This window comes from Rattus norvegicus, chromosome 2 (assembly GCF_021556685.1).
Source record: "Rattus norvegicus strain SHRSP/BbbUtx chromosome 2, alternate assembly SHRSP_T2T, whole genome shotgun sequence".
NCBI classification, from domain to species: domain Eukaryota; kingdom Metazoa; phylum Chordata; class Mammalia; order Rodentia; family Muridae; genus Rattus; species Rattus norvegicus.
In genome coordinates this window covers 230135459-230161089 of record NC_141535.1, presented here as the reverse complement: position 1 = coordinate 230161089, position 25631 = coordinate 230135459, and the positions used below count along the sequence as shown (strand labels likewise).

At 40.6% G+C, this 25631-nt stretch overlaps 1 protein-coding gene across 3 annotated transcripts in view; it reads right to left on the bottom strand.

Moving 5' to 3' along the window:
• Stpg2 (sperm-tail PG-rich repeat containing 2) overlaps positions 1–25631 on the bottom strand; it is a 526121-nt gene that overhangs the window by 383021 nt on the left and 117469 nt on the right. For all 3 annotated transcript variants that reach the window (XM_087631242.1, XM_087631240.1, NM_001100993.1), the window contains 1 exon segment: positions 12897–12989. In XM_087631242.1, coding sequence (XP_087487368.1) covers positions 12897–12989 — 93 coding nt within the window.

The following is a 25631-nucleotide window of genomic DNA, read 5'->3' as shown; positions in this document are numbered from 1 at the left end:
ATATTTTCTTACCTCAAGACAGAAGAACCAGGACATAATCCCAACCTGAGCAAAGCAAAACCAAATTTCAACAGTGCGATAATACCCAATGTGTGAGATTCACTCACGGACTTCTGGGCTTCTCCCTGGGGCCTGGGTCACTTCTCCATCTCTGCCCTCTGCAGTTCACACAGCTCATGTCCGAAGCGTCACCTGACTCCACTCCTGCTGCTGTTCTTCGTGGTGATCACAAGGCACTGCCATCTGCAGAACGCTGGGGTCTTCTGTTGCAACTGGGTTGAACTTTCACAACAGCCTCTCCTGGGCTCTCTTTATTCATGGTGGCAAGCCTCGGCTTCTCATCATGACCTCTTTAATCCTGGGCCTTCAACTGCCACTGAGCCAGCACCTTCATCAGTGACCTCTCTTGGCCCCTCACAGTGCAGAGCCTCAGCTGATCTCCATGACCCATCCCTTCATGGACCACCTGGATGACTCCTACACTACTGAATTTGGCTGCCCTTCTCTTGGATGACTGTAGTTTGTGTCTAGTTGACATGAAATTAGCCATCACAGTAGGTGAAGATGTTTGCTGCCAAGCCTGAAAATTGAAATTCAATCCCCTCCCTGCACCCAATCCCGTGGGGAAGAGAGCAGACCAACCAGGAGTACAGACATCCAGAGGCCGGAGGACAGACTGCCACCTCTGCGCACACCTCAGCCTACATCCCTGGTCCAAGGGGAAACTGCACAGTGCCTCTGGACACAGGGATATAGGAAAAGACAGCCTCCGGTACCCGAGGTTCTGGTCTGCACCCAGGACCTAACTGATCCCACCAAACAGCTCCCTGCACCCAAATCCTGTTGGGGAGAGAGCTGAAACCTCAGAGGTGTGGACACTCCTGAGAAGTCAGAGGAGAATATCCTCTGCCCACAGTCCAGATGCAAGAGGGAATCACATAGTGCCAACTGTGCCTGCTGAGTGCAAGGACCTAGACCAGCAATCAGGGGCAGGACCCTTTGATTCCTGCCCACGTCTAGAGCTGGAAGACAGTCTTCAGGAGCGCTTCCACAGCTGAGAGAAGAGGTAAGACCCACTTTTCTGCTACCAAGTGACCTACCTACCTGGTGGATTCAGGATACACAGAGGCAGAAGTCGTCTGGGTCAGGGCACTTCCTGTTCCTGGCTCTGCCCGAAAGTGAACTGATACCATCCCACAGTTCCTTGCACCCAAATGCCATGGGAAGAGAGTAGACCACCCAGGAGTGCAGACATCCCGAGGCCGCAGGACAGACTGCCACCTCTACACACCTCAGCCCACATCCCTGGTCCAAGGGGAAACTGCATAGTGCCTCTGGACACAGGGATATAGGAACAGACAGCTGCCTGTACCCACGGTTCTGGTCTGCGCCCAGGACCGAACTGATCCCGCCAAACAGCTCCCTGCACCCCAATCCTGTGGGGGAGAGAGCTGGAACCTCAGAAGAGTGGACACACCTGAGAATCAGAAGAGAATACCCTGTGCCCACAGTCCAGACCCAAGAGGGATTCGCATAGTGCCAACTGTGCCCACTGGGTAAAAGGACCTACATGAGCAATCAGGGGCAGGACGCTATGATTCCTGCCCTTGCCTAGAGCTGGAAGACAGTCTCCAGGAGCACAGCCACAGCTGAGAGTAGAGCACCTGTTCTCAGGAAATGCTGAAAGAAAAGAGGAAAATAGTTCTACAGGAGTGCTGATACAGAGGCCTACAGCAGGGCCAGGTCAATACCAGAAGGCCAGACAAGCAAACACCAGAGACAACCCAATGGCTAGAGGCAAGTGCAGGAACCTAATCAACAGAAACCAAGACTACCAAGCAACATCAGAGCCCAGTTCTCCCACCAAAGAAAATACTGGATATCCAAACACACCAGAAAAGCAAGATTTAGATTTAAAATCACATCTTTTGATAATGATGGAGGACTCTAAGAAAGACATAAAGAACTCCCTTAGAGAAATGCAGGAAAACACAAGTAAACAAGTAGAAACCCTTAGAGAAGAAACACAAAAATCACTGAAAGAATTACAGGAAAACACAAACAGGTAAAGGAATTGAAAATGGAAATAGAAACAATAAAGAAAGCACAAAGGGAGACAACCATGGATATAGAAAACAAAAGAGACGAGGAGCCATAGACACAAGAATCACCAACAGATTACAAGAGATAGAAGAGAGAATCTCAGGGGCAGAAGATACCATAGAAAACATTGACACAACTGTCAGAGATAATGTAAAATGCAAAAAGCTCCTAACCCAAAACATCTAGGAAACCCAGGACGCAATGAGAAGATCAAACCTAAGGATAATAGGTAGAGAAGAAAGTGAAGACTCCCACCTTAAGGGGCCAGTAAATATATCCAACAAAATTATAGAAGAAAACTTCTCTAACCTAAAGAAAGAGATGCCCATAAACGTACAAGAAGCCTACAGAACTCCAAATAGATTGGACCAGAAGAGAAATTCCTCCTGTCACATAATAGTTAAAACACCAAATGCACAAAACAAAGAAAGAATATTGAAAGCAGTAAGAGAAAAAGGTCAAGTGCCATATAAAGGCAGACCTATCAGAATTACACCAGACTTCTCAACAGAAGATCCTGAACAGATATCATACAGACCCTAAGAGAACATAAATGCCAGCCCAAGTTACTGTATCCAGCAAAACTTGCAATTAACATAGATGGAGAAACCAAGATATTCCATGACAAAACCAAATTTATGCAATATCTTTCTATAAATCCAGCCCTACAAAGGATAATAGATGGAAAACTCCAACACACGGAGAGAAATTACACTGGACACAAAGCAAGAATATAATTTCCTTGTAATGAAACCAAAAGAGAGACAAACAAACATAATTCCACCTCTAACAACAAATATAACAGGAAGCAACAATCACTATTCCTTAATATCTCTCAACAACAACGGACTCAATTCCCCAATAAAAAGACATAGATTACCAAACTGGATACTCAATGAGGACCCAACATTTTGCTGCCTACAGGAAACACACCTCAGAGACAAAGACAGACACTACCTCAGAGTAAATGGCTGGAAAAAAATTTTCCAAGCAAAGGGCCCTAAGAAACAAGCTGGAGTTGCCATTCTAATATCAAATAAAATTGACTTTCAACCAAGAGTCATTAAAAAAGATAAGGAAGGACACTTCATATTCATCAAAGGAAAAATCCACCAAGATGAACTCTCAATCCTAAATATCTATGCTCCAAATTCAAGGGCACCTACATTCATAAAAGAAATGATACTAAAGCTCAAAGCACATAATGCACCTCACATGGTAAGAGTAGGAGATTTCAAGAACCCACTCTCACCAATGGACAGATCATGGAAACAGAAATTAAACAGAGATGTAGAGAAACTAACAGAAGTTACAAACGAATTGGATTTAACAGATATTTACAGAACATTCCATCCTAAAACAAAAGAATATACCTTCTTCTCAGCACCTCATGGCACCTTCTCCATATAATCGGTAACAAAACAGGCCTCAACAGATACAGGAAGATACAAATAATCCCATGCATCCTATCCAATCACCATACACTAAGACTGGTCTTCAATAACAACAATAATGACAGAAAGCCCATATATACATGGAGGTTGAACAATGTTCTACTCAATGACAACTTGGTAAAGGAAGAAATAAAGAAATTAGAGACTTCTTAGAATTTAATGAAAATGAAGATACAACATACCCAAACTTATGGACACAATGAAAGCAATAGTAAGAGGAAAACTCATAGCTCTGAGTGATTGCAAAAAGAAACAGGAGAGAGCATATGTCAGCAGTTTGACAGCACACCTTAAAGCTCTAGAACAAAAAGAAATAAATAAACCCAAGAGGAGTATAAGGAAGGAAATAATCAAACTCAGAGCTGAAATCAGCCAAGTAGAAACGAAAAGGACTATACAAAAAATCAACAAAACCAGGAGCTGGTTCTTTGAGAAAATCAACAAGATGGATAAACCCTTAGCCAGACTAACCAGAAGCTCCCTAATCAGAAATGAAAAGGGAGATATAACAACAGAATCTGAAGGAATTTAAAACATCATCAGATCCTACTAAAAAAGCCTATATTCAACAAAACTGGAAAATCTGGAGGAAATGGACAATTTTCTAGACAGATACCAGGTACCGAAATTAAATCAGGAACAAATAAATCATCTAAACAACCCCATAACTCCTAAAGAAATAGAAACAGTCATTAAAAGTCTTCCAACAAAAAAGAGCCCAGGACCAGATGTTTTCAGTGCAGAATTCTATCAGACCTTCATAGAAGACCTCATACCAATATTGTCCAAAGTATTCCACAAAATGAAACAAACAGAGCACTAAAAAATTCCTTCTATGAAGCCACAATTACTCATACCAAAACCACGCAAAGACCCAACAAAGAAAGAGGAATTCAGACCAATTTCCTTTATGAATACTGACACAAAAATACTCAGTAATATTCTTGCAAACCGAATCCAAGAACACATCAAAACGATCATACATCCTGATCAAGTAGGCTTCATCCCAGTAATGCAGGGATGGTTTAATATACGAAAATCTATCAATGTGATCCACTATATAAACAAACTCAAAGATAAGAACCACTTGGTCATTTCATTAGATGCTGAGAAACATTTGACAAAATTCAACACCCCTTCATAAAAGTCCTGGAAATATCAGGAATTCAAGGCCCATATCTAAACATAGTAAAAGCAATATAAAGCAAACGACTAGCTAACATCAAAGTAAATGGAGAGAAACTTGAATCAATCCCACTAAAATCAAGGACTAGACAAGGCTGCCCACTCTCTCCCTACTTATTCAATATGGTACTCGAAGTCCTAACCTGAGCAATCAGACAGTGAAAGGAGGTCAAAGGGATACAAATTGGAAGGGAAGAAATCAAAATATCACTATTTGCAGATGATATGGTAGTGTACTTAAGCGACCCCAAAAGTTCCACCAGAGAACTACTTAACCTGATAAACAACTTTAGCAAAGTGTCGGGGTATAAAATTAACAAACAAATCAGTAGCCTTCTTCTACTCAAAGGATAAACAGGCTGAGAAAGAAATTAAGGAAATGACACCCTTCACAATAGTCCCAAATAATACAAAATATCTTGGTGTGTCTTTAACCAAGCAAGTGAAAGATCTGTATGACAAGAACTTCAAATCTCTGATGAAAGAAATTGAGGAAGATCTCAGAAGATGGAAAGATCTCCCACGCTCATGGATTGGCAGGAATAATATAGTAAAGATGGCCATTTTGCCAAAAGCAATCTACAGATTCAATGCAATCTCCATAAAAATTCCTACTCAGTTCTTTATAGAGATAGAAAGAGCAATTTGCAAATTCATTTGGAATAACAAAACCCCAGGATAGTGAAAAATATACTCAACAATAAGAGAACTTCTGGGGGAATCACCATCCCTGACTTCAGGCAATTTATTACAGAGCAATAATCATAAAAACTGTATGGTATTGGTACAGAGACAGGCAGGTAGATCAGTGGAACAGAATTGAAGACCCAGAAATGAACCCACATAACTATAACCACTTGATCTTTGACAAAGGAGCTAAAACCATCCAATGGAAGAAAGATAGCATTTTCAACAAATGGTGCTGGTTCAACTGGAGGTCAGCATGTAGAAGAATGCAAATCGCTCCATTCTTATCACCATGTACAAAGCTTAAGTCCAAGTGGATCAAGGACCTCCACATCAAACCAGATACACTCAAACTAATAGAAGAAAAAGTGGGGAAGAGTCTCAAACACATGGGCACTTGGGAAAATTACCTGAAAAAAACACCAATGGCTTATGCTCTAAGATCAAGAATCAACAAATGGGACCTCATAAAACTGCAAAGCTTTAGTAAAGCAAAAGACACTGTCATTAGGACAAAACGGCAACCAACAAATTGGGAAAAGATCTTTACCAATCCTCCATCTGATAGAGGGCTAATGTCCAAAATATACAACGAACTCAAAAAGTTAGACTCCAGAGAACCAAATAACCCTATTAGAAAATGGGATACAGAGCTAAACAAAACATTCTCAGCTGAGGATTATCAAATGGCCAAAAACGCACCTAAAGAAATGTTCAACATCCTTAGTCATCAGGAAAATGCAAATCAAAACAACCCTGAGATTCCACCTCACACTAGTCAGAATGGCTAAAAAAAATCAGGTGACAGCAGATGCTGGCAAGGACATGGAGAAAATTAGACATTACATTACCTGAAGACCCAGCTATACCTCTCTTGGGCATGTACCCAAAAGATGCCCCAACATATAACAAAGACACGTGCTCCATTATGTTCATAGCAGCCTTATTTATAATAGCCAGAAGCTGGAAAGAACCCAGATGCCTTTCAACAGAGGAATGGATTCAAAATGTGGTACATTTACACAATGGAGTACTACTCAGCTATCAAAAACAATGACTTCATGAAATTCATGGGCAAATGGAATGAACTAGAAAATATCATCCTGAGTGAGGTTACTCAATCACAGAAAAACATACTTGGTATGCACTCATTGATAAATGGATATCAGTCAAAAAGCTCAAATTACACACGATGCAATCTACAGACCACAGGAAGCTCAAGAAGGATAACCAAAATGCATATGCTCCCACTCCTTCTTAAAAGGGGGAAAATATTCATAGGAGGGTATATGGAAGCAAAGTTTAGAACAGTCACTCAAGAAATGGCCATTCAGAGCCTGACACACATGTGGCCCATATATATATGAGCCACCAAAACTAGGTAAGATTGATGAAACTTAAAAATGCATGCGGAAAGGGACTGGATATAGATTTCTCCTGAGAGACACATCCAGAGCGTGTCCAATACAGAGGTCAATGCTAGCAGCAAACCACTGAACTGAGAACAGGACCCCCTTGGGGGGGAATTAGAGGAAGTGTTGAAAGAGTTGAAGAAGCTTGCAACCCCATAAAAACAACAATGCCAACCAACCAGAGCTTCCAGGGACTAAACCACTACCGAAAGACTATACATGGACTGACCCAGGGTTCCAACTGCATATGTAGCAGAGAATAGCCTTGTTGGGGCACCAGTGGAAGGGAAAGCCCTTGGTCTTGCCAAGGTTGGACCCCCAGTGCAGGGGAATATGGGAAAGGGCAATAAGGGGGATGTATAGAAGGAATACCCGTATGGGGGAGAGGGAGAGGAGGGAATGGGGGCTTATGGACAGGAAACTGGGAAGGGGAATAACCTTTGAAATATAAGTAAAGACATATATAATAAAAATTTTTTAAAAAGAAAGAAATTCAATCCCAAAAGCCTGCTGCAAATGGTCTCTGACCTTCAGAGTGTACCACGGCATGATCTGCACATATCAATATATCCATAAATAGAGATTATGGAATAAAATATAAAGACTTTTAAGTATAGTAAATTTTTCCACCAAGTAACTTTGATGAATTGCAAGGTTTTTCATTTTTAAAAAAGCTGAGGTTTGCAAGTTCGACACCAGGTATTCCCACAACTAGAGGAAAGTTAACTCCAGCAATATGGCTGGTGCTTGGCTTCTGTCCATTTCCACTACAGAGCAAATGAGAATCCCGTGTCTCTGTAACCCTGGGATGCCCACACGAGGACAGCTCTTCTTGTACAGGGCAGAAATCACACCACTGCTGTTTAATTTGGGTGAAAATTAATCTTAAGCCCTTAGGAGAATAACATCACAGCAGCCATTGTCTCTGCTGGCATTTGGGCTCTCTCTTAAACTTCAAATTCTCCCTTGATTTTTCTCAGTTAAAAGATGACCAGAAGTATGGTACTCAAATGACTTAGTATCATATGAAATACATACAGCATAAATTAAGTACTAAGTAGGCATTAGCTCCTGTTTATGTTAATAAACTCAATTACATGAACGTCTGTGGAAGACGAGTATTTCATGTTTTGAATAATTTGTCTCATTTAATAAATTCAATACCACACGTTCCCGAGTGCAGTTCTTCTCTCGCAGGATGCAAACCAACAGACTGGAGACAAGAAATGGCCCTTTAAATCCTTGAGTGGGTGGGAAAGGTAGAAATACCAGCATTTTCCTCCTGAAACTGCATTAGAGTCTTAATGTATTAATAAATTTTCTTTGAGATTTTCCATCAGGAGTGTCTAAGATCCCACTTATTCCCAAGGAGATTTCTGAGCCTATAAATGTAGACCTGAAGCTCATGTCCTTGGACAAACGCCTCGGGTGGCCTCTGCCCTGCCGTGTCCCTTCCACCTGAATTTAGCCTTTAGCCACGCTGCTTTCATTTTAGCTCCTCATGAATATTGGTCTGTTTCTGTTTTGTTCAGGAATTTTGTGTTCAGAGGAGTCAGCTGACATCAGTGCACCAGAATACCATTCTAAATGTATATCCAACCCCTTGAGTACAATTTACACATCTATTTTAAAATTTATTCACTTCATAAATAAAATTCAAGTCACACGTAGAGTGTAAGCTGAATAATAACCTTCGCCCCGTCCTCTTCCCCCTGGCTCCTTTCTAACAAATGGCTCCTTTTAACAGTAATTGGGTCTTTGAGGTTTGTTACTATGTGGGGTTTTGTTTGTTCTCTGCACTAATCATTACATGTAATGCCTAACAGTGGTTGGTCCATGTCCTACATCCATCAACGGCACTAAGAAATGGGAAACTTCTTACATACTCTGCCTCTCAACCACTTGACTTTATTATTTTTAGCACTAGTACTTAGGGTCCTAATGTTTGAGTTCTGTTTTTAATTCTAATTCAGCCCTCTGGTGTGTGATAGGTTGGTTTAGCTGCTGTTCTGTACGTAACCAAGTGAAGTCACGAAACACAAAGAGCATCTTCAAGGCCCTGCCTCAGGAGCACAGCTCAGCTAAGATGTAATCCTGGTTTGTTTTCGTTTTTGTTTTGTTTTGTTCACTTTTCTTCATTCCATAGGGGGAGCATCCACGTCACCCTTCTTTGGTTTCCTTTGGCCTCTTTTGTTAATTTCTACTAGATCAGCTCCATCCCTGGGCACACAAAGGTCCTAAACATACTGGCCTCTAGCATGCTAGAGAGGCATATTCTTCAGCCAGTTCACGGAAATTCTGAGTCCAGGGAGAATTCTACATCCAGATCATTTCCCCGCACACATTAGCAAATGCCTCCCTCTATTGCTCTGGGCTCTCAGCGTTACTAACGCGGGGAGCAGCCCTGCTCACAGTTGTTCTCATCTCTTTGTGGAGAGCCCAGGTACTTTCCGTCCTGCAAGCTTTTAGTCTTTTTTTTTAATTTATGTTCATATGGAAATGAGTAAGAATGTGCAAAGTGCACAGGCCTTGAAAGTCAAGCTTCCAGGCATTTTGTGCAGCCCTCACATTAAAAACTCGTATCTTTACTGACCTTGGGATAATTATGTTTTCTACAACAAATTTTCTTATCATCTCTTGTATTATGGTTTTGTAATACCTAATAACTACCTTTTATTTATATTCAACTAATGTTTGTGTCTTTTAAATAGTAAATATTTCAATGAGACCTAAAATATATATATATAAAATATACATATATATATATATATTCCTTTATTTGAATCCATAGTCTGGGTAATTTTTTATGTTCATCTTAAAATACTTGAAAACTTATAGCATCCTACGATGTGTTTTTGTGTGTGTGTGTGTGTGTGCACGCATGTGTGTGTGTGCATGTGTGTATGTGTATGAAGAGAGAGAGATAAAGTAAATTTCTAATATTTTTATTTTGAGGTGAAATTTTCGTATAAATTCCATTGTTTCAGACATACAAGAGGTTATTTCAAATCTGTTTTGAAAGTAGTAATTTGAATCCTTTCTTGTATATGCATATACTTCATACTCCTGTCATTTATAGAGGAGATATAAAACAGTGTTTTGTTGACTAAAGTAATTTCCTCTACATTTACATTTTACTAATAAGTGTTTGACACCTAAAAGACAACACAAAGGGACTGGAGAGGAGACCAACTTCAGTTCCTCAAAACCCACAGGATGGAAATCGGAAACCAATTCCCACTAATTGTTCTCTGACCTATGTGCACGCAAGCACACACACACACACACACACACACACACACACACACACACACAAATTAATTAATTAATTAGATGTAAAACATACAGATAAGCTAAATTGGTTACATATGTATTTAGGGATTTATGTGCTTACACATATGTACAGATGCATGTAACAACAATTAATAAAAGAGGAGGCTGTGTACTTAAAAGAGAACAATATTGGGAATATAGGAGAGTTTGGAGGGAGGAAAGGGAAGTGGGAAATAATGGAATTACATAAAAAATCTCAAAAAAAGTAAAAGAAATTTTAAAAAATTATGAAGACCATACTAAAAAGAAGTTCCCATCTACAAAGATAGAGAACAACAACATCCGGGGTAAGGGGGTGAAGAGTGGAGCCCTCTCTCAGAGAGCTCAGCCGCAGCATCTCTACTGCAGTAAAGCAGACACATGTGTGCACTCCTGTGGTGCCCAAGAGACAGCAGTGTGGGTCCCACTGCCTGCTATATGGCAGGCATAATACTAAAGCCATTCTAAACCCAGTCCTTGTCTTAGTTAGGGTTTTACTCCTGTGAACAGACACTGTGAGCAAGGCAAGTCTTGAAAGGACAACATTTAATTGGGGCTGGCTTACAGGTTTCAGAGGTTCAGTCCATCATCATCAAGGCAGAAACATGGCAGCATCCAGGCAGGCATGGTGCAGGAAGAGCTGAGAGTTCTACATCTTCATCTGAAGGCTGCTAGCAGAAGACTGACTTCCAGGCAGCTAGGGTGAGGGTCTTAAAGCCCACACCCACAGTGACACACCTATTCCAACAGGGCCACACCTTCTAAGAGTGTCGCTCCCTAGGCTGAGCATCTACAACCATCACCGTCCTCATTTCGATCTCGGATTACTTCTGGCATGTTTCACTGTGTATATACAACTATGAGCCACTGAAGACAAGCTCAGTGCTAAAACTCTCCAAGATGAAGAAATAAGCAAACTAACCGAGTCCACGTACTGAATAAGCAGGAAAATCAACCACAGATTCGGGAGCCACTAGAATTCAGTGTTTCTTAATCTGTGGGGTCATGACCTCTTTGGAGTCACATATCAGCTATCCTGCATATTGTATATTTACATGTGATTCATAATAGTCGCAATTGGAGTTATGAAGTAGCACAGAAGTAATTTTATGGTTGGGGATCACCACAACATGAGGAACTGTATTAAAGGGTCACAGCATTAGGAAACTTGAGAGCCACTGTGCTACGTGACTCTTAAACTGTCTTTATTTTTAAATAGTATTTTTTGAGTTTTGTATCATAACTTCTTCTCTCTCACACTTCTCCAGCTCCTGTCCCCCTACTACCAAATTCACGACCTCTTCCCTAATTATTACTTTACATGTCTACTCAAATGTATAAATGTGTACACAAGTATATATGACCCACTGAATTGGTTAGCTTTGCTTGTATACAAATGTGTGCAGGTTTGACCACTTGGGATCAGACAACCTTTGTGGGAGTTTATCCCTTGGCGGTGACTGACCCTCCCTCTCAGCAGCCATTGACTTCCTGTCACTCTTCATCTAGGGGTGGGACAATGTTTTGAACCCATAATTACAAAAGAATTTCATATGGCATGATGTTCATTTTGATCCTACCTCATAAGTCCAATTAATGCCTAAAAAAATCATTTCTGAATATTAGTCACCAAATTCCTATGATTTCCTAGAAATTCACAAGTAGAGTTAATAATTATTGTTTCTGTTTCTTCCTTAATGTCGTTCATCCTGCTTATGAACTGTGACTTTGCCACCTAAAAGGTTATAAAATAGCTCTGCCCTCTCTGACTTAGGTTTCATTTCAGCAGGGCCGTGCTTCGGAGGTGTGCCTATGTTTTGAATGCTGGTTGATGATCCCATTTTACCAATGTGTCGTTAACAGTATGTTTGAAAGATGATCTGATGTCTACAGTATTTGAATGATGCCGTAAACACATACATTGTAACCACTGTCTTACTTTGGGCCTCACTAAAGTGCTCTAAGCTACAGCGATTTACTTCTCCTGTTCTGAGGCTGCAAAGGACAAGATCAGGGCACACACAGGTTCCTCAGCTGACAAGGGCTTGTTTCCCCACAATCGGCAGCTTCTCTTGGATGTAATACCCTCAAAGGGCCAAGGAGCTCCTGCCCTTCTGACATCATTGTTTCCCAGTGGGCCTCACTTAATGCTGTCATTTGGGGACTCAGATGTGAGCACATGAATTCATACACACTGAGACACTCAGACCACGGCAACATTCTCAATTGGTCTAACTTTTTAAACTATTTTATTTTGAGAACTTTTTAATAAAATCAATTTGAAAAAACAGTCAATATCATTCCTAAGTTTTATTTGTTTTACTTCTTCCATCTATCCAGTGTAAGCTACCTATAAAATTGGTAAGGAATTTTTCAAATGAACACAATTTTTAAGACTGGCTAATAGAACTAAAGAATCACTGGTGAGTCTTAGATCTCAAAATGCAATTAAAGGGAAATAAAGGAGAAATTCCACTATGAGAAACCTGAGTTGAATCTAAAGTAAACTTTCTATTTCAAATTCAACACATTAAGTTCAGCTTTCATGTATGTCCTGGTAATATTGTTCGCTGACTCTACACATTCCGTGTAACATGGTCCCTTGCAGCAATGTGGGAGTATTAAGTTAGTCAAAGACATTACCGAGGTCTCTGTCGAAGGCCGCAGTGTAACACAGCCTATATTACACAATCTGCTCCATTTCTAAAAGTACAGGTAAGTGTGATTATGGGAGTCTTCTTACCATTTCTTGCACTGGTGTAGTTCTTTCTTCTCTTGACAAGAAAGCAGCGTATTTGTTCATCAAGTTAGGTAATTCATCATGAATTCCTCTAACCTGTAAATTCCAAAAAAGCACATTGAAACAGAGGTAACGGGTACACAGTTTATAATATTGATGTCAGTAGCACTAGAACTGTAAGCTTGCAATGAAGCTCGTCAGTATTCCTCCATCAGTAAAAGCAGACAGATATTCAAAATTTAAAGCTTTTACAGAGGATGTAGAAGTAAAAACTTAAATCCAATGAGCCATGCAGTGGAAACAGTTGATTCTAAAGCCTCTAGCTAAGTATAACAGATATGCATTAGTCAAATATATAAGGGAGGTCGTTATGCAACTAACTATGTCTCCTACAAGTGTCAGAAGCTATCATGCCCATTGTGTCACACCAACACTGGATGCCTAAACGTGAGCTGAACAGCAGCAACAACGGGGACAGGGTGGTGTGCACACTGGAAAGCCCAGGGGGCCTCACCCTCACACTAGGAACTACAAACAACTAAGGAACGCTGAGAATCAGAGAAATAGGAGTTTCTAGGAAAGAGCACATGCATTGGTTATCCAATAACATATGATTAGCCCTGAAAAGACACATTAAAGTAACATTAAACAGACCAAGCAGGTTGTGCTTACATATTTAGAAAAATATATATGTATTCATATACACATATGCATGTAAAAACAATTATTGAAAATGAGGCCATGAATTTGAGAAAGAGAAAGCAGTGGAATATTAGAGAGTTTGGAAGGAGTAAATGAAGGGTTGAAATAGGTAATTATACTATAATTTAAAAAATAAAAATAAATAAATTAGGATGAATTTTAGCTGTACTCAAAGGTCGTATTTATAAATCAATTACTTTTCAGCCTTATGAGTACACTGTAACCTCAATATAAAATTATAATTTTATGTGTTCAATTTAGTAGCATGATTTGTTAACACTTTATTAGTAGTACATAAAGCATATTAGCTAAAACTTTAACTTAATTTGGTGCAATTCTGAACTAATATGTTTCCTAAGCAAAATGATCAATATTCTTTTAATGTGATATTCCCTCACATGCACTGAAGATGCAAATTAATAGACTAGAAGAGACAGGTAATCTAAAATTTTAATTTACAATTAATTATTCCCTGTAAAGTACTATTTCTAATTTAATCTAATTTACTCATCTTATTCATTTAAACTGTATAAAAATGGATAAAGGCATATTCTCATCTTTTATACACATCGCTGTTTTCACTTCAGAACTTCATATTTTATTTAGTATTTAAGAATTTGACACATGGTGGGTAATAGCCTGATACATGAATTCTTTACTCATTTTGAGGTTAACATTGATTTACTAAAAAGCCAGATCTCTTACACATCCTTTCTGTAATACTGCCTGTTCCTTTAGCCAAATTGCTGAAGTTAGTCCTAGAAATAATCCCAGTTTACGTCAAAATGACAAAAAAGAAAAAGAAAACTAAGCAGTACAGTGATTAAAAAAATAAATTAAATTAAAAAGACCTGAACACTGGGAACAGAGAAAACACACATCATGACAGTAGGCTGTATGTGATAGACTTGTACCCAACATTATAGCAAACAATGAAAACTTAAAGTATTTGCATTACATCCAGGGAACGTCAGAAGTATCTATTTCCAACAAATACGTCACACTCAGTGAAACTGAAGCACCAAGAATTTCCCAACTCAAAAAAAACAAAAAAAAACAAAAAAAAAAAAAACAACTGTAGTCCAAACAAATGCACTACTAAATTCTTTAAATAAAGGAGAAATTAAAGACAAATTTTACATGATTAATGAATCAGCATTTCTCTATCATCCCAGTCAATAGAGCAATTACAAAGAAATCAAACAAGACAAGGGGGGCGGGGGAGTAGAGAAAGATTTAAATAGAACAAGACTTTCTAAAAGAAATCAAATAACAATGAACGCTGGTGAGGACACAAGCAAAAGGAAAGAGCCTTATAAACTATCATTGGGAGTAACAACTAACACAGCCACTCTGAAATCACTGTAACTGCTCCTTCAAATGCCTAAGACTGCAATTTCCATAGGATTCGCCTGGAGCTACATACTCCTCAGCATTGTGGAAAGGACTCACAGTAAGCATGCCAACACAAGTACTAACACAGCAGTGTTTGCTGCAGCCCGATACTGAGTTATGGAATCACCCAAAGTAACCATCAACAGACGAATGTGGAATATATACTTGAGCCGACAACGTCCCCCACGAGACCCACACACTAACAAAAACCCCAAGGCCAGGCATGAGAAACACTTTTGAACCACTGAGCAATGCAACGCAAGTGATTCCCTAGACAATACACCCTACTGATGTGGCCGTTGGTTGCATCTCAGCGGCTGAAGGTAAACTCTTACAGCTGAAGTCACTGCTCAGTCGGGACACAAAACTTGTCTTGAAGGTGGATACCCTTCAGTCTAACTTACACAGTACAAGCCACCAGAGGAGGGAGCAACTAATCATCTCGCCCAGATGTAATACCTATGAGCATGGTGCTGAGCTGCATGGGAAGATGCAGTAAACGGCACGCACATACATGTTGGTAGTAATCAACAGCCGTCTAAGTGGATGTAAGGCCCACTCAACAGCTGGGACATCATGCCTAGAATTAAAGCCTAACCGGGTTCCAGGGCTAGCAAAGTCATTAGGAAATAGTCAACTATTTCCACATAGCTAGACCTTCACATTCCTTACTGCATGCTAACCTTATCCTCACACACACAAGTAAGTGTAGCATCACACCTAACTGAAGAAGTGTCTCTTCACAGCAAACAGAGACCACTGCAGAAACCACAAGGGGTTACAATGCAGACATCAATGATATAGCTACGTCACAGCTCATGAAACTATGGTCTAAGGAATGCCACGGGAGGAGCTGCAGCTAGACTGTAGGAGCTAGAATATCAGGGAGTCGGATGTGAGATGGTCTCTCCTAGAAATAACTACACAAACAAGACAGGATCGATGCCACTGTCGATAGGCAAGCTGACACGGAGGAACAATATCGCAGGGCTCCACCCCCACACAATGAACTATAGACAATTAATGACTGCTGGGAGACAGAGATTGACCTCTCCTGGGGAATGATGCCTTTATGGGTTGTCCGATACAAAGTGGGCAGTCCTGAAACCATATATACGTAAACAACAAAACTAGTCTCAAGAGACCGTACTTAAATATGTGTGATTGTGTATAAACATATATCAATAATAATCATAATCAAAGAAAATCTTACTACCAGTTTGGGAGTGAGGCTCACTGGTGGGCTGTAGGAAGGGCACGATGGAGGGGTACAGATCTCCTTCTACCATAAACTTGCCTGGCCCATGGACACAAATGCTGCATGCTTTCTCTCACATATATATATATATATATATATATATATATATATATATGTATGTATGTATATTCCAACATTCACTTTTAAAACAAAACTTGAAATTAGAAGAAGACTATGGGTCAGCATGAGGACACCGTCAGAAACAAAGAAGAGGGGACTAGAGATGCTCAAAGGGAAATATGCAAAGAATCAAATGCATAATATATATTTTGAGAATGGTATAATGAAACTCATTAGTTTGTGGAATCAATATATAATGATAAGAGAAAGAAGTCCAAATTTTAAGGAAAGTGAAATTGAGTGTGCTTGGGTGTGTGTGTGTGTGTGTGTGTGTGTGTGTGTTTCTTGTGTTTTGTTTTATACTGATTTATTGGGCATCTTTTGGAATGAGCTGTGAAAAGTGGGGGATAGGGAGCTGGGGTAGCCACCAGAAAGTCCCCGATGCCAGGAAAGCAAGAGGCTCCCAGGACCCAACAGGAAGATGTTAGCTGAAATACCCAACAAAGGGAAACAAGAACCTATAGAGATCATACCCAGAGGTTAGTCAGAGCCCCAGTTGAGTCATGGGGCCACTCACCCATCTTAAAAATTTTAACCCAGAATTGCTCCTGTCTAAAGGAAGTGCAAGGACAAAGAGTGGAGCAGACTGAAAGAAAGGCCATCCAGAGACTGCCCCACCTGGGGATCCATCCCATGTGCAGACACCAAACCCAGACACTACTGGTGATGCCAAGAAGTGCTTGCTGACAGAGGCCTGGTATAACTGTCCCCTGTGAGGTTCTGCCAGAGCCTGACAAACACAGAGGCAGCTGCTTGCAGCTAACCATTAGAGTGAGCGCTTGGGTCAGTGGGGGAGCACCCTCATGGAAATGGGATATGGATACGGGTTTTGCAGAGGGGAAACCAGGAAGGGGGCCAACATTTGAAATGTAAATAAATAAAATAACCAATTTAAAAATGAGAGAGCAAATAAGAAAGGGCAGGGACTTGAGTATATGGAAAGGTGGGAAGGATCTGTGAGGAGCTGAGAGAGGAGAAGCCATTATTAGACCACATTGTATGAATAGAATTTTTCAATAAAAAAGAAAATAAATTTTTAAAAAAAAATAATTCAATAGCTTCATTTAGGGATTAAAAAAACACTTAAAATTGCAGGTTCTCCTAACAGAAAATTTATACGCCCAAACATGAAGGCGAGGGGGGGAAAGGTGCAACAGCTTGAAAGTATGAAATACAGTCTGACATACCTATGTATCAGGATCCCAGAAGCAGGAAAGGATAGGGCATAAGAAATATAAGAAGAAACCACAGCCAAGAGTTATTTCAAATGGACAACACAGAGCGAGCAGAGATGTACCAACAGCTCTGCAGATTTCAGAGAGATGTACCGAAGAGAAAGCAGCACTCCATCACACCAGAGACACAGACGGGAGTCACAAAAGCATCAGTTCACATAGCACAACAACCCACTTCTCACGGGAAGCCACACAACGGCATCGCTAAACTACGGAAAATAACTAGCAAGCTAAGCTTTTACATCCAAAGAATTATTCAAAATCCATGCACCATGGGCCTCTTCTGACAAGCCAAGCTTACAACTCAGCAGCAGCAGACGCCGATGAGAAGCACAAGGAGTTTAAAATATCCGAATTTAGAATGTGGCAGTGTCTGAAGACGGAGTAACACACTCTAAGTTAGGGTTGCTGAAGACGCGGCAGGACTGATTTTTTTTTATTGGCTAGCAATTGTCAAAGGATGCCACTGGGGCTCAGATAGGAAAACACAATGTTAACTAAAACTAGTGAACTAGTGGTGCATTTTACACAAAGCACAGCAAAATGTTCTAAAAACTACTAAAATTCATGACAGGTGCCTCAAAACCACTAACAAATGTTTGCTGTGCTAATTTTATAGTCATAATTAAAATAGGGTTATATCAAATTGAAAAGATATATGAGACAAAAGTTTGAGATGAAGTTTACAAATCTTAAAAGAATCTGCCAATTAAAAGACTAAAACCCGGCCGCTGCAGAGAGCCCCTGGGCAGCACCCCATGAGCGAACTTGAGCCTCGGGACCACAGGTAAGACCAAATTTTCTGCTGCAAGAAAGCTGCCTGGTGAGCTTGGGACACACGGAAGCAGAATTTCTCTAGAACCGGGCACGTTCTGTGTTTACCGGAAGTCCCACACCCGCGGATCCCGGCCCGCAGCAGCTCTCTGCTCCCAGACCCGGTGAGAGAGAGACCCAACCGCCTGGTCAGGTGGGCACTCCTGAGGCTAGAGAGCGGAAGAGACCACCAACACTGCTCACCCCTGCCCACATCCCTGGCCCAAGAGGAAACTGTATAAGGCCTCTGGGCTCCCGTGGGGGAGGGCCCAGGAGCAGCAGGACCCCTGCCAGAGACACCGCCGGACCCTGAAGGAAACAGACCGGATAAACAGTTCTCTGCACCCAAATCCCGTGGGAGGGAGAGCTAAACCTTCAGAGAGGCAGACAGGCCTGGGAAACCAGAAGAGACTGCTCCCTGCACACACATCTCGGACTCCAGAGGAAAAAGCCAAAGACCATCTGGAACCCTGGTGCACTGAAGCTCCCGGAAGGGGCGGCACAGGTCTTCCTGGTTGCTGCCGCTGCAGAGAGCCCCTGGGCAGCACCCCACGAGCGAACTTGAGCCTCGGGACCACAGGTAAGACCAAATTTTCTGCTGCAAGAGAGCTGCCTGGTGAACTCAAGACACAGGCCCACAGGAACAGCTGAAGACCTGTAGAGAGGAAAAACTACACGCCCGAAAGCAGAACACTCTGTCCCCATAACTGACTGAAAGAGAGGAAAACAGGTCTACAGCACTCCTGACACACAGGCTTATAGGACAGTCTAGCCACTGTCAGAAATAGCAGAACAAAGTAACACTAGAGATAATCTGATGGCGAGAGGCAAGCGCAGGAACCCAAGCAACAGAAACCAAGACTACATGCCATCATCGGAGCCCAATTCTCCCACCAAAACAAACATGGAATATCCAAACACACCAGAAAAGCAAGATCTAGTTTCAAAATCATATTTAATCATGATGCTGGAGGACTTCAGGAAAGACCTGAACACACTTAGGGAAGCACAGGAAAACATTAATAAACAAGTAAAAGCCTACAGAGAGGAATCGCAAAAATCCCTGAAAGAATTCCAGGAAAACACAATCAAACAGTTGAAGGAATTAAAAATGGAAATAGAAGCAATCAAGAAAGAACACATGGAAACAACCCTGGATATAGAAAACCAAAAGAAGAGACAAGGAGCTGTAGATACAAGCTTCACCAACAGAATACAAGAGATGGAAGAGAGAATCTCAGGAGCAGAAGACTCCATAGAAATCATTGACTCAACTGTCAAAGATAATGTAAAGCGGAAAAAGCTACTGGTCCAAAACATACAGGAAATCCAGGACTCAGTGAGAAGATCAAACCTAAGGATAATAGGTATAGAAGAGAGTGAAGACTCCCAGCTCAAAGGACCAGTAAATATCTTCAACAAAATCATAGAAGAAAACTTCCCTAACCTAAAAAAAGAGATACCCATAGACATACAGGAAGCCTACAGAACTCCAAATAGATTGGACCAGAAAAGAAACACCTCCCGTCACATAATTGTCAAAACACCAAACGCACAAAATAAAGAAAGAATATTAAAAGCAGTAAGGGAAAAAGGTCAAGTAACATATAAAGGGAGACCTATCAGAATCACACCAGACTTCTCGCCAGAAACTATGAAGGCCAGAAGATCCTGGACTGATGTTATACAGACCCTAAGAGAACACAAATGCCAGCCCAGATTACTGTATCCAGCAAAACTCTCAATTAACATTGATGGAGAAACCAAGATATTCCATGACAAAACCAAATTTACACAATATCTTTCTACAAATCCAGCACTACAAAGGATAATAAATGGTAAAGCCCAACATAAGGAGGCAAGCTATACCCTAGAAGAAGCAAGAAACTAATCGTCTTGGCAACAAAACAAAGAGAATGAAAGCACACAAACATAACCTCACATCAAATATGAATATAACGGGAAGCAATAATCACTATTCCTTAATATCTCTCAATATCAATGGCCTCAACTCCCCAATAAAAAGACATAGATTGACAAACTGGATACGCAACGAGGACCCTGCATTCTGCTGCCTACAGGAAACACACCTCAGAGACAAAGACAGACACTACCTCAGAGTGAAAGGCTGGAAAACAACTTTCCAAGCAAATGGTCAGAAGAAGCAAGCTGGAGTAGCCATTCTAATATCAAATAAAATCAATTTCCAACTAAAAGTCATCAAAAAAGAAAAGGAAGGACACTTCATATTCATCAAAGGAAAAATCAACCAAGATGAACTCTCAATCCTAAATATCTATGCCCCAAATACAAGGGCACCTACATACGTAAAAGAAACCTTACTAAAGCTCAAAACACACATTGCACCTCACACAATAATAGTGGGAGATTTCAACACCCCACTCTCATCAATGGACAGATCATGGAAACAGAAATTAAACAGTGATGTAGACAGACTAAGAGAAGTCATGAGCCAAATGGACTTAACGGATATTTATAGAACATTCTATCCTAAAGCAAAAGGATATACCTTCTTCTCAGCTCCTCATGGTACTTTCTCCAAAATTGACCATATAATTGGTCAAAAAACGGGCCTCAACAGGTACAGAAAGATAGAAATAATCCCATGCGTGCTATCGGACCACCACGGCCTAAAACTGGTCTTCAATAACAATAAGGGAAGAATGCCTACATATACGTGGAAATTGAACAATGCTCTACTCAATGATAACCTGGTCAATGAAGAAATAAAGAAAGAAATTAAAAACTTTTTAGAATTTAATGAAAATGAAGATACAACATACTCAAACTTATGGGACACAATGAAAGCTGTTCTAAGAGGAAAACTCATAGCGCTGAGTGCCTGCAGAAAGAAACAGGAAAGAGCATATGTCAGCAGCTTGACAGCACACCTAAAAGCTCTAGAACAAAAAGAAGCAAATACACCCAGGAGGAGTAGAAGGCAGGAAATAATCAAACTCAGAGCTGAAATCAACCAAGTAGAAACAAAAAGGACCATAGAAAGAATCAACAGAACCAAAAGTTGGTTCTTTGAGAAAATCAACAAGATAGATAAACCCTTAGCCAGACTAACGAGAGGACACAGAGAGTGTGTCCAAATTAACAAAATCAGAAATGAAAAGGGAGACATAACTACAGATTCGGAGGAAATTCAAAAAATCATCAGATCTTACTATAAAAACCTATATTCAACAAAATTTGAAAATCTTCAGGAAATGGACAATTTCCTAGACAGATACCAGGTATCGAAGTTAAATCAGGAACAGATAAACCAGTTAAACAACCCCATAACTCCTAAGGAAATAGAAGCAGTCATTAAAGGTCTCCCAACCAAAAAGAGCCCAGGTCCAGACGGGTTTAGTGCAGAATTCTATCAAACCTTCATAGAAGACCTCATACCAATATTATCCAAACTATTCCACAAAATTGAAACAGATGGAGCCCTACCGAATTCCTTCTACGAAGCCACAATTACTCTTATACCTAAACCACACAAAGACACAACAAAGAAAGAGAACTTCAGACCAATTTCCCTTATGAATATCGACGCAAAAATACTCAATAAAATTCTGGCAAACCGAATTCAAGAGCACATCAAAACAATCATCCACCATGATCAAGTAGGCTTCATCCCAGGCATGCAGGGATGGTTTAATATACGGAAAACCATCAACGTGATCCATTATATAAACAAACTGAAAGAACAGAACCACATGATCATTTCATTAGATGCTGAGAAAGCATTTGACAAAATTCAACACCCCTTCATGATAAAAGTCCTGGAAAGAATAGGAATTCAAGGCCCATACCTAAACATAGTAAAAGCCAAATACAGCAAACCAGTTGCTAACATTAAACTAAATGGAGAGAAACTTGAAGCAATCCCACTAAAATCAGGGACTAGACAAGGCTGCCCACTCTCTCCCTACTTATTCAATATAGTTCTTGAAGTTCTAGCCAGAGCAATCAGACAACAAAAGGAGATCAAAGGGATACAGATCGGAAAAGAAGAGGTCAAAATATCACTATTTGCAGATGACATGATAGTATATTTAAGTGATCCCAAAAGTTCCACCAGAGAACTACTAAAGCTGATAAACAACTTCAGCAAAGTGGCTGGGTATAAAATTAACTCAAATAAATCAGTTGCCTTCCTCTATACAAAAGAGAAACAAGCCGAGAAAGAAATTAGGGAAACGACACCCTTCATAATAGACCCAAATAATATAAAGTACCTCGGTGTGACTTTAACCAAGCAAGTAAAAGATCTGTACAATAAGAACTTCAAGACACTGAGGAAAGAAATTGAAGAAGACCTCAGAAGATGGAAAGATCTCCCATGCTCATGGATTGGCAGGATTAATATGGTAAAAATGGCCATTTTACCAAAAGCAATCTACAGATTCAATGCAATCCCCATCAAAATACCAATCCAATTCTCCAAAGAGTTAGACAGAACAATTTGCAAATTCATCTGGAATAACAAAAAACCCAGGATAGCTAAAGCTATCCTCAACAATAAAAGGACTTCAGGGGGAATCACTATCCCTGAACTCAAGCAGTATTACCAAGCAATAGTGATAAAAACTGCATGGTATTGGTACAGAGACAGACAGATAGACCAATGGAATAGAATTGAAGACCCAGAAATGAACCCACACACCTATGGTCACTTGATTTTTGACAAAGGAGCCAAAACCATCCAATGGAAAAAAGATAGCATTTTCAGCAAATGGTGCTGGTTCAACTGGAGGGCAACATGTAGAAGAATGCAGATCGATCCATCCTTATCACCCTGTACAAAGCTTAAGTCCAAGTGGATCAAGGACCTCCACATCAAACCAGACACACTGAAACTAATAGAAGAAAAACTAGGGAAGCATCTGGAACACATGGGCACTGGAAAAAATTTCCTGAACAAAACACCAATGGCTTATGCTCTAAGATCAAGAATCGACAAATGGGATCTCATAAAACTGCAAAGCTTCTGTAAGGCAAAGGACACTGTGGTTAGGACAAAACGGCAACCAACAGATTGGGAAAAGATCTTTACCAATCCTACAACAGATAGAGGCCTTATTTCCAAAATATACAAAGAACTCAAGAAGTTAGACCGCAGGGAAACAAATAACCCTATTAAAAAATGGGGTTCAGAGCTAAACAAAGAATTCACAGCTGAGGAATGCCGAATGGCTGAGAAACACCTAAAGAAATGTTCAACATCTTTAGTCATAAGGGAAATGCAAATCAAAACAACCCTGAGATTTCACCTCACACCAGTGCGATTGGCTAAGATCAAAAACTCAAGTGACAGCAGATGCTGGCGAGGATGTGGAGAAAGAGGAACACTCCTCCATTGTTGGTGGGATTGCAGACTGGTAAAACCATTCTGGAAATCAGTCTGGACGTTCCTCAGAAAATTGGACATTGAACTGCCTGAGGATCCAGCTATACCTCTCTTGGGCATATACCCAAAAGATGCCTCAACATATAAAAGAGACACGTGCTCCACTATGTTCATCACAGCCTTATTTATAATAGCCAGAAAATGGAAAGAACCGAGATGCCCTTCAACAGAGGAATGGATACAGAAAATGTGGTACATCTACACAATGGAATATTACTCAGCTATCAAAAACAACGAGTTTATGAAATTCGTAGGCAAATGGTTGGAACTGGAAAATATCATCCTGAGTGAGCTAACCCAATCACAGAAAGACATACATGGTATGCACTCATTGATAAGTGGCTATTAGCCCAAATGCTTGAATTACCCTAGATCCCTAGAACAAACGAAACTCAAGACGGATGATCAAAATGTGAATGCTTCACTCCTTCTTTAAATGAGGAAAAAGAATACCCTTGGCAGGGAAGGGAGAGGCAAAGATTAAAACAGAGACTGAAGGAACACCCATTCAGAACCTGCCCCACATGTGGCCCATACATATACAGCCACCCAATTAGACAAGATGGATGAAGCAAAGAAGTGCAGACCAACAGGAGCCGGATGTAGATCGCTCCTGAGAGACACAGCCAGAATACAGCAAATATAGAGGCGAATGCCAGCAGCAAACCACTGAACTGAGAATAGGTCCCCTATTGAAGGAATCAGAGAAAGAACTGGAAGAGCTTGAAGGGGCTCGAGACCCCAAAAGTACAACAATGCCAAGCAACCAGAGCTTCCAGGGACTAAGCCACTACCTAAAGACTATACATGGACTGACCCTGGACTCTGACCCCATAGGTAGCAATGAATATCCTAGTAAGAGCACCAGTGGAAGGGGAAGCCCTGGGTCCTGCTAAGACTGAACCCCCAGTGAACTAGTCTATGGGGGGAGGGCGGCAATGGGGGGAGGGTTGGGAGGGGAACACCCATAAGGAAGGGGAGGGGGGAGGGGGATGTTTGCCCGGAAACCGGGAAAGGGAATAACACTCGAAATGTATATAAGAAATACTCAAGTTAATAATAATAAAAAAAAAAAAAGGAAAAAAAAAAAAAAGACTAAAACCCCCTAGGGCAGACATGGGTGAATTAACTTTTGTTCATTTCTCAACTCTTTAACAAACTGGTGAAATGAATGGATATAAGTTGACAACGAGCAGAGAGCTATTGTGACGACCTTCAGATACGCTGTGGAGGTGGGAGGAGCTTGGAGAAAAATAAAATAAAATTGAAATGTCTATAAAGTTGGTAAGTATAGCTAGTTTTAGACACTGACCCAGGAGTCAGAGCTCCTGGACTGGAGACAAAGGGCTTTGCCCTTACTGACACAGCGTGTGTGAGCAGACCGCGACAATCCTCCTTGTTCAGAGGGCACCAGAGAGACCAGACAGGTGGGACCACTGGAGACCTGCCAACAATAGCTTTCTTATGGAAGAAAGCATGTGTGTAAGGGACCTGCGTCCCTTACGATGGACAGACAGCATGAGCCCTGCCTGAGGCAAAGGTATAATGTCTTTAAAAGTTGTTTACTATAAAATCATACTGAAAAGGGAACTGTGAAAAAATGTGCAAAAGCAATGAAATATTTACATAGAGAACAAATGCTGAGAGTCTGAAAAAATAAGCTTCAAAAAATTAGCTGAAAAATATAATGTTTCATCATATGTTTTCTGTTCAATAAAATGCAAAACTTAATTTGGAGCATTCAATTAAACACTTACATAGTCCCTGCCTTTAAATCGCTAAGCACA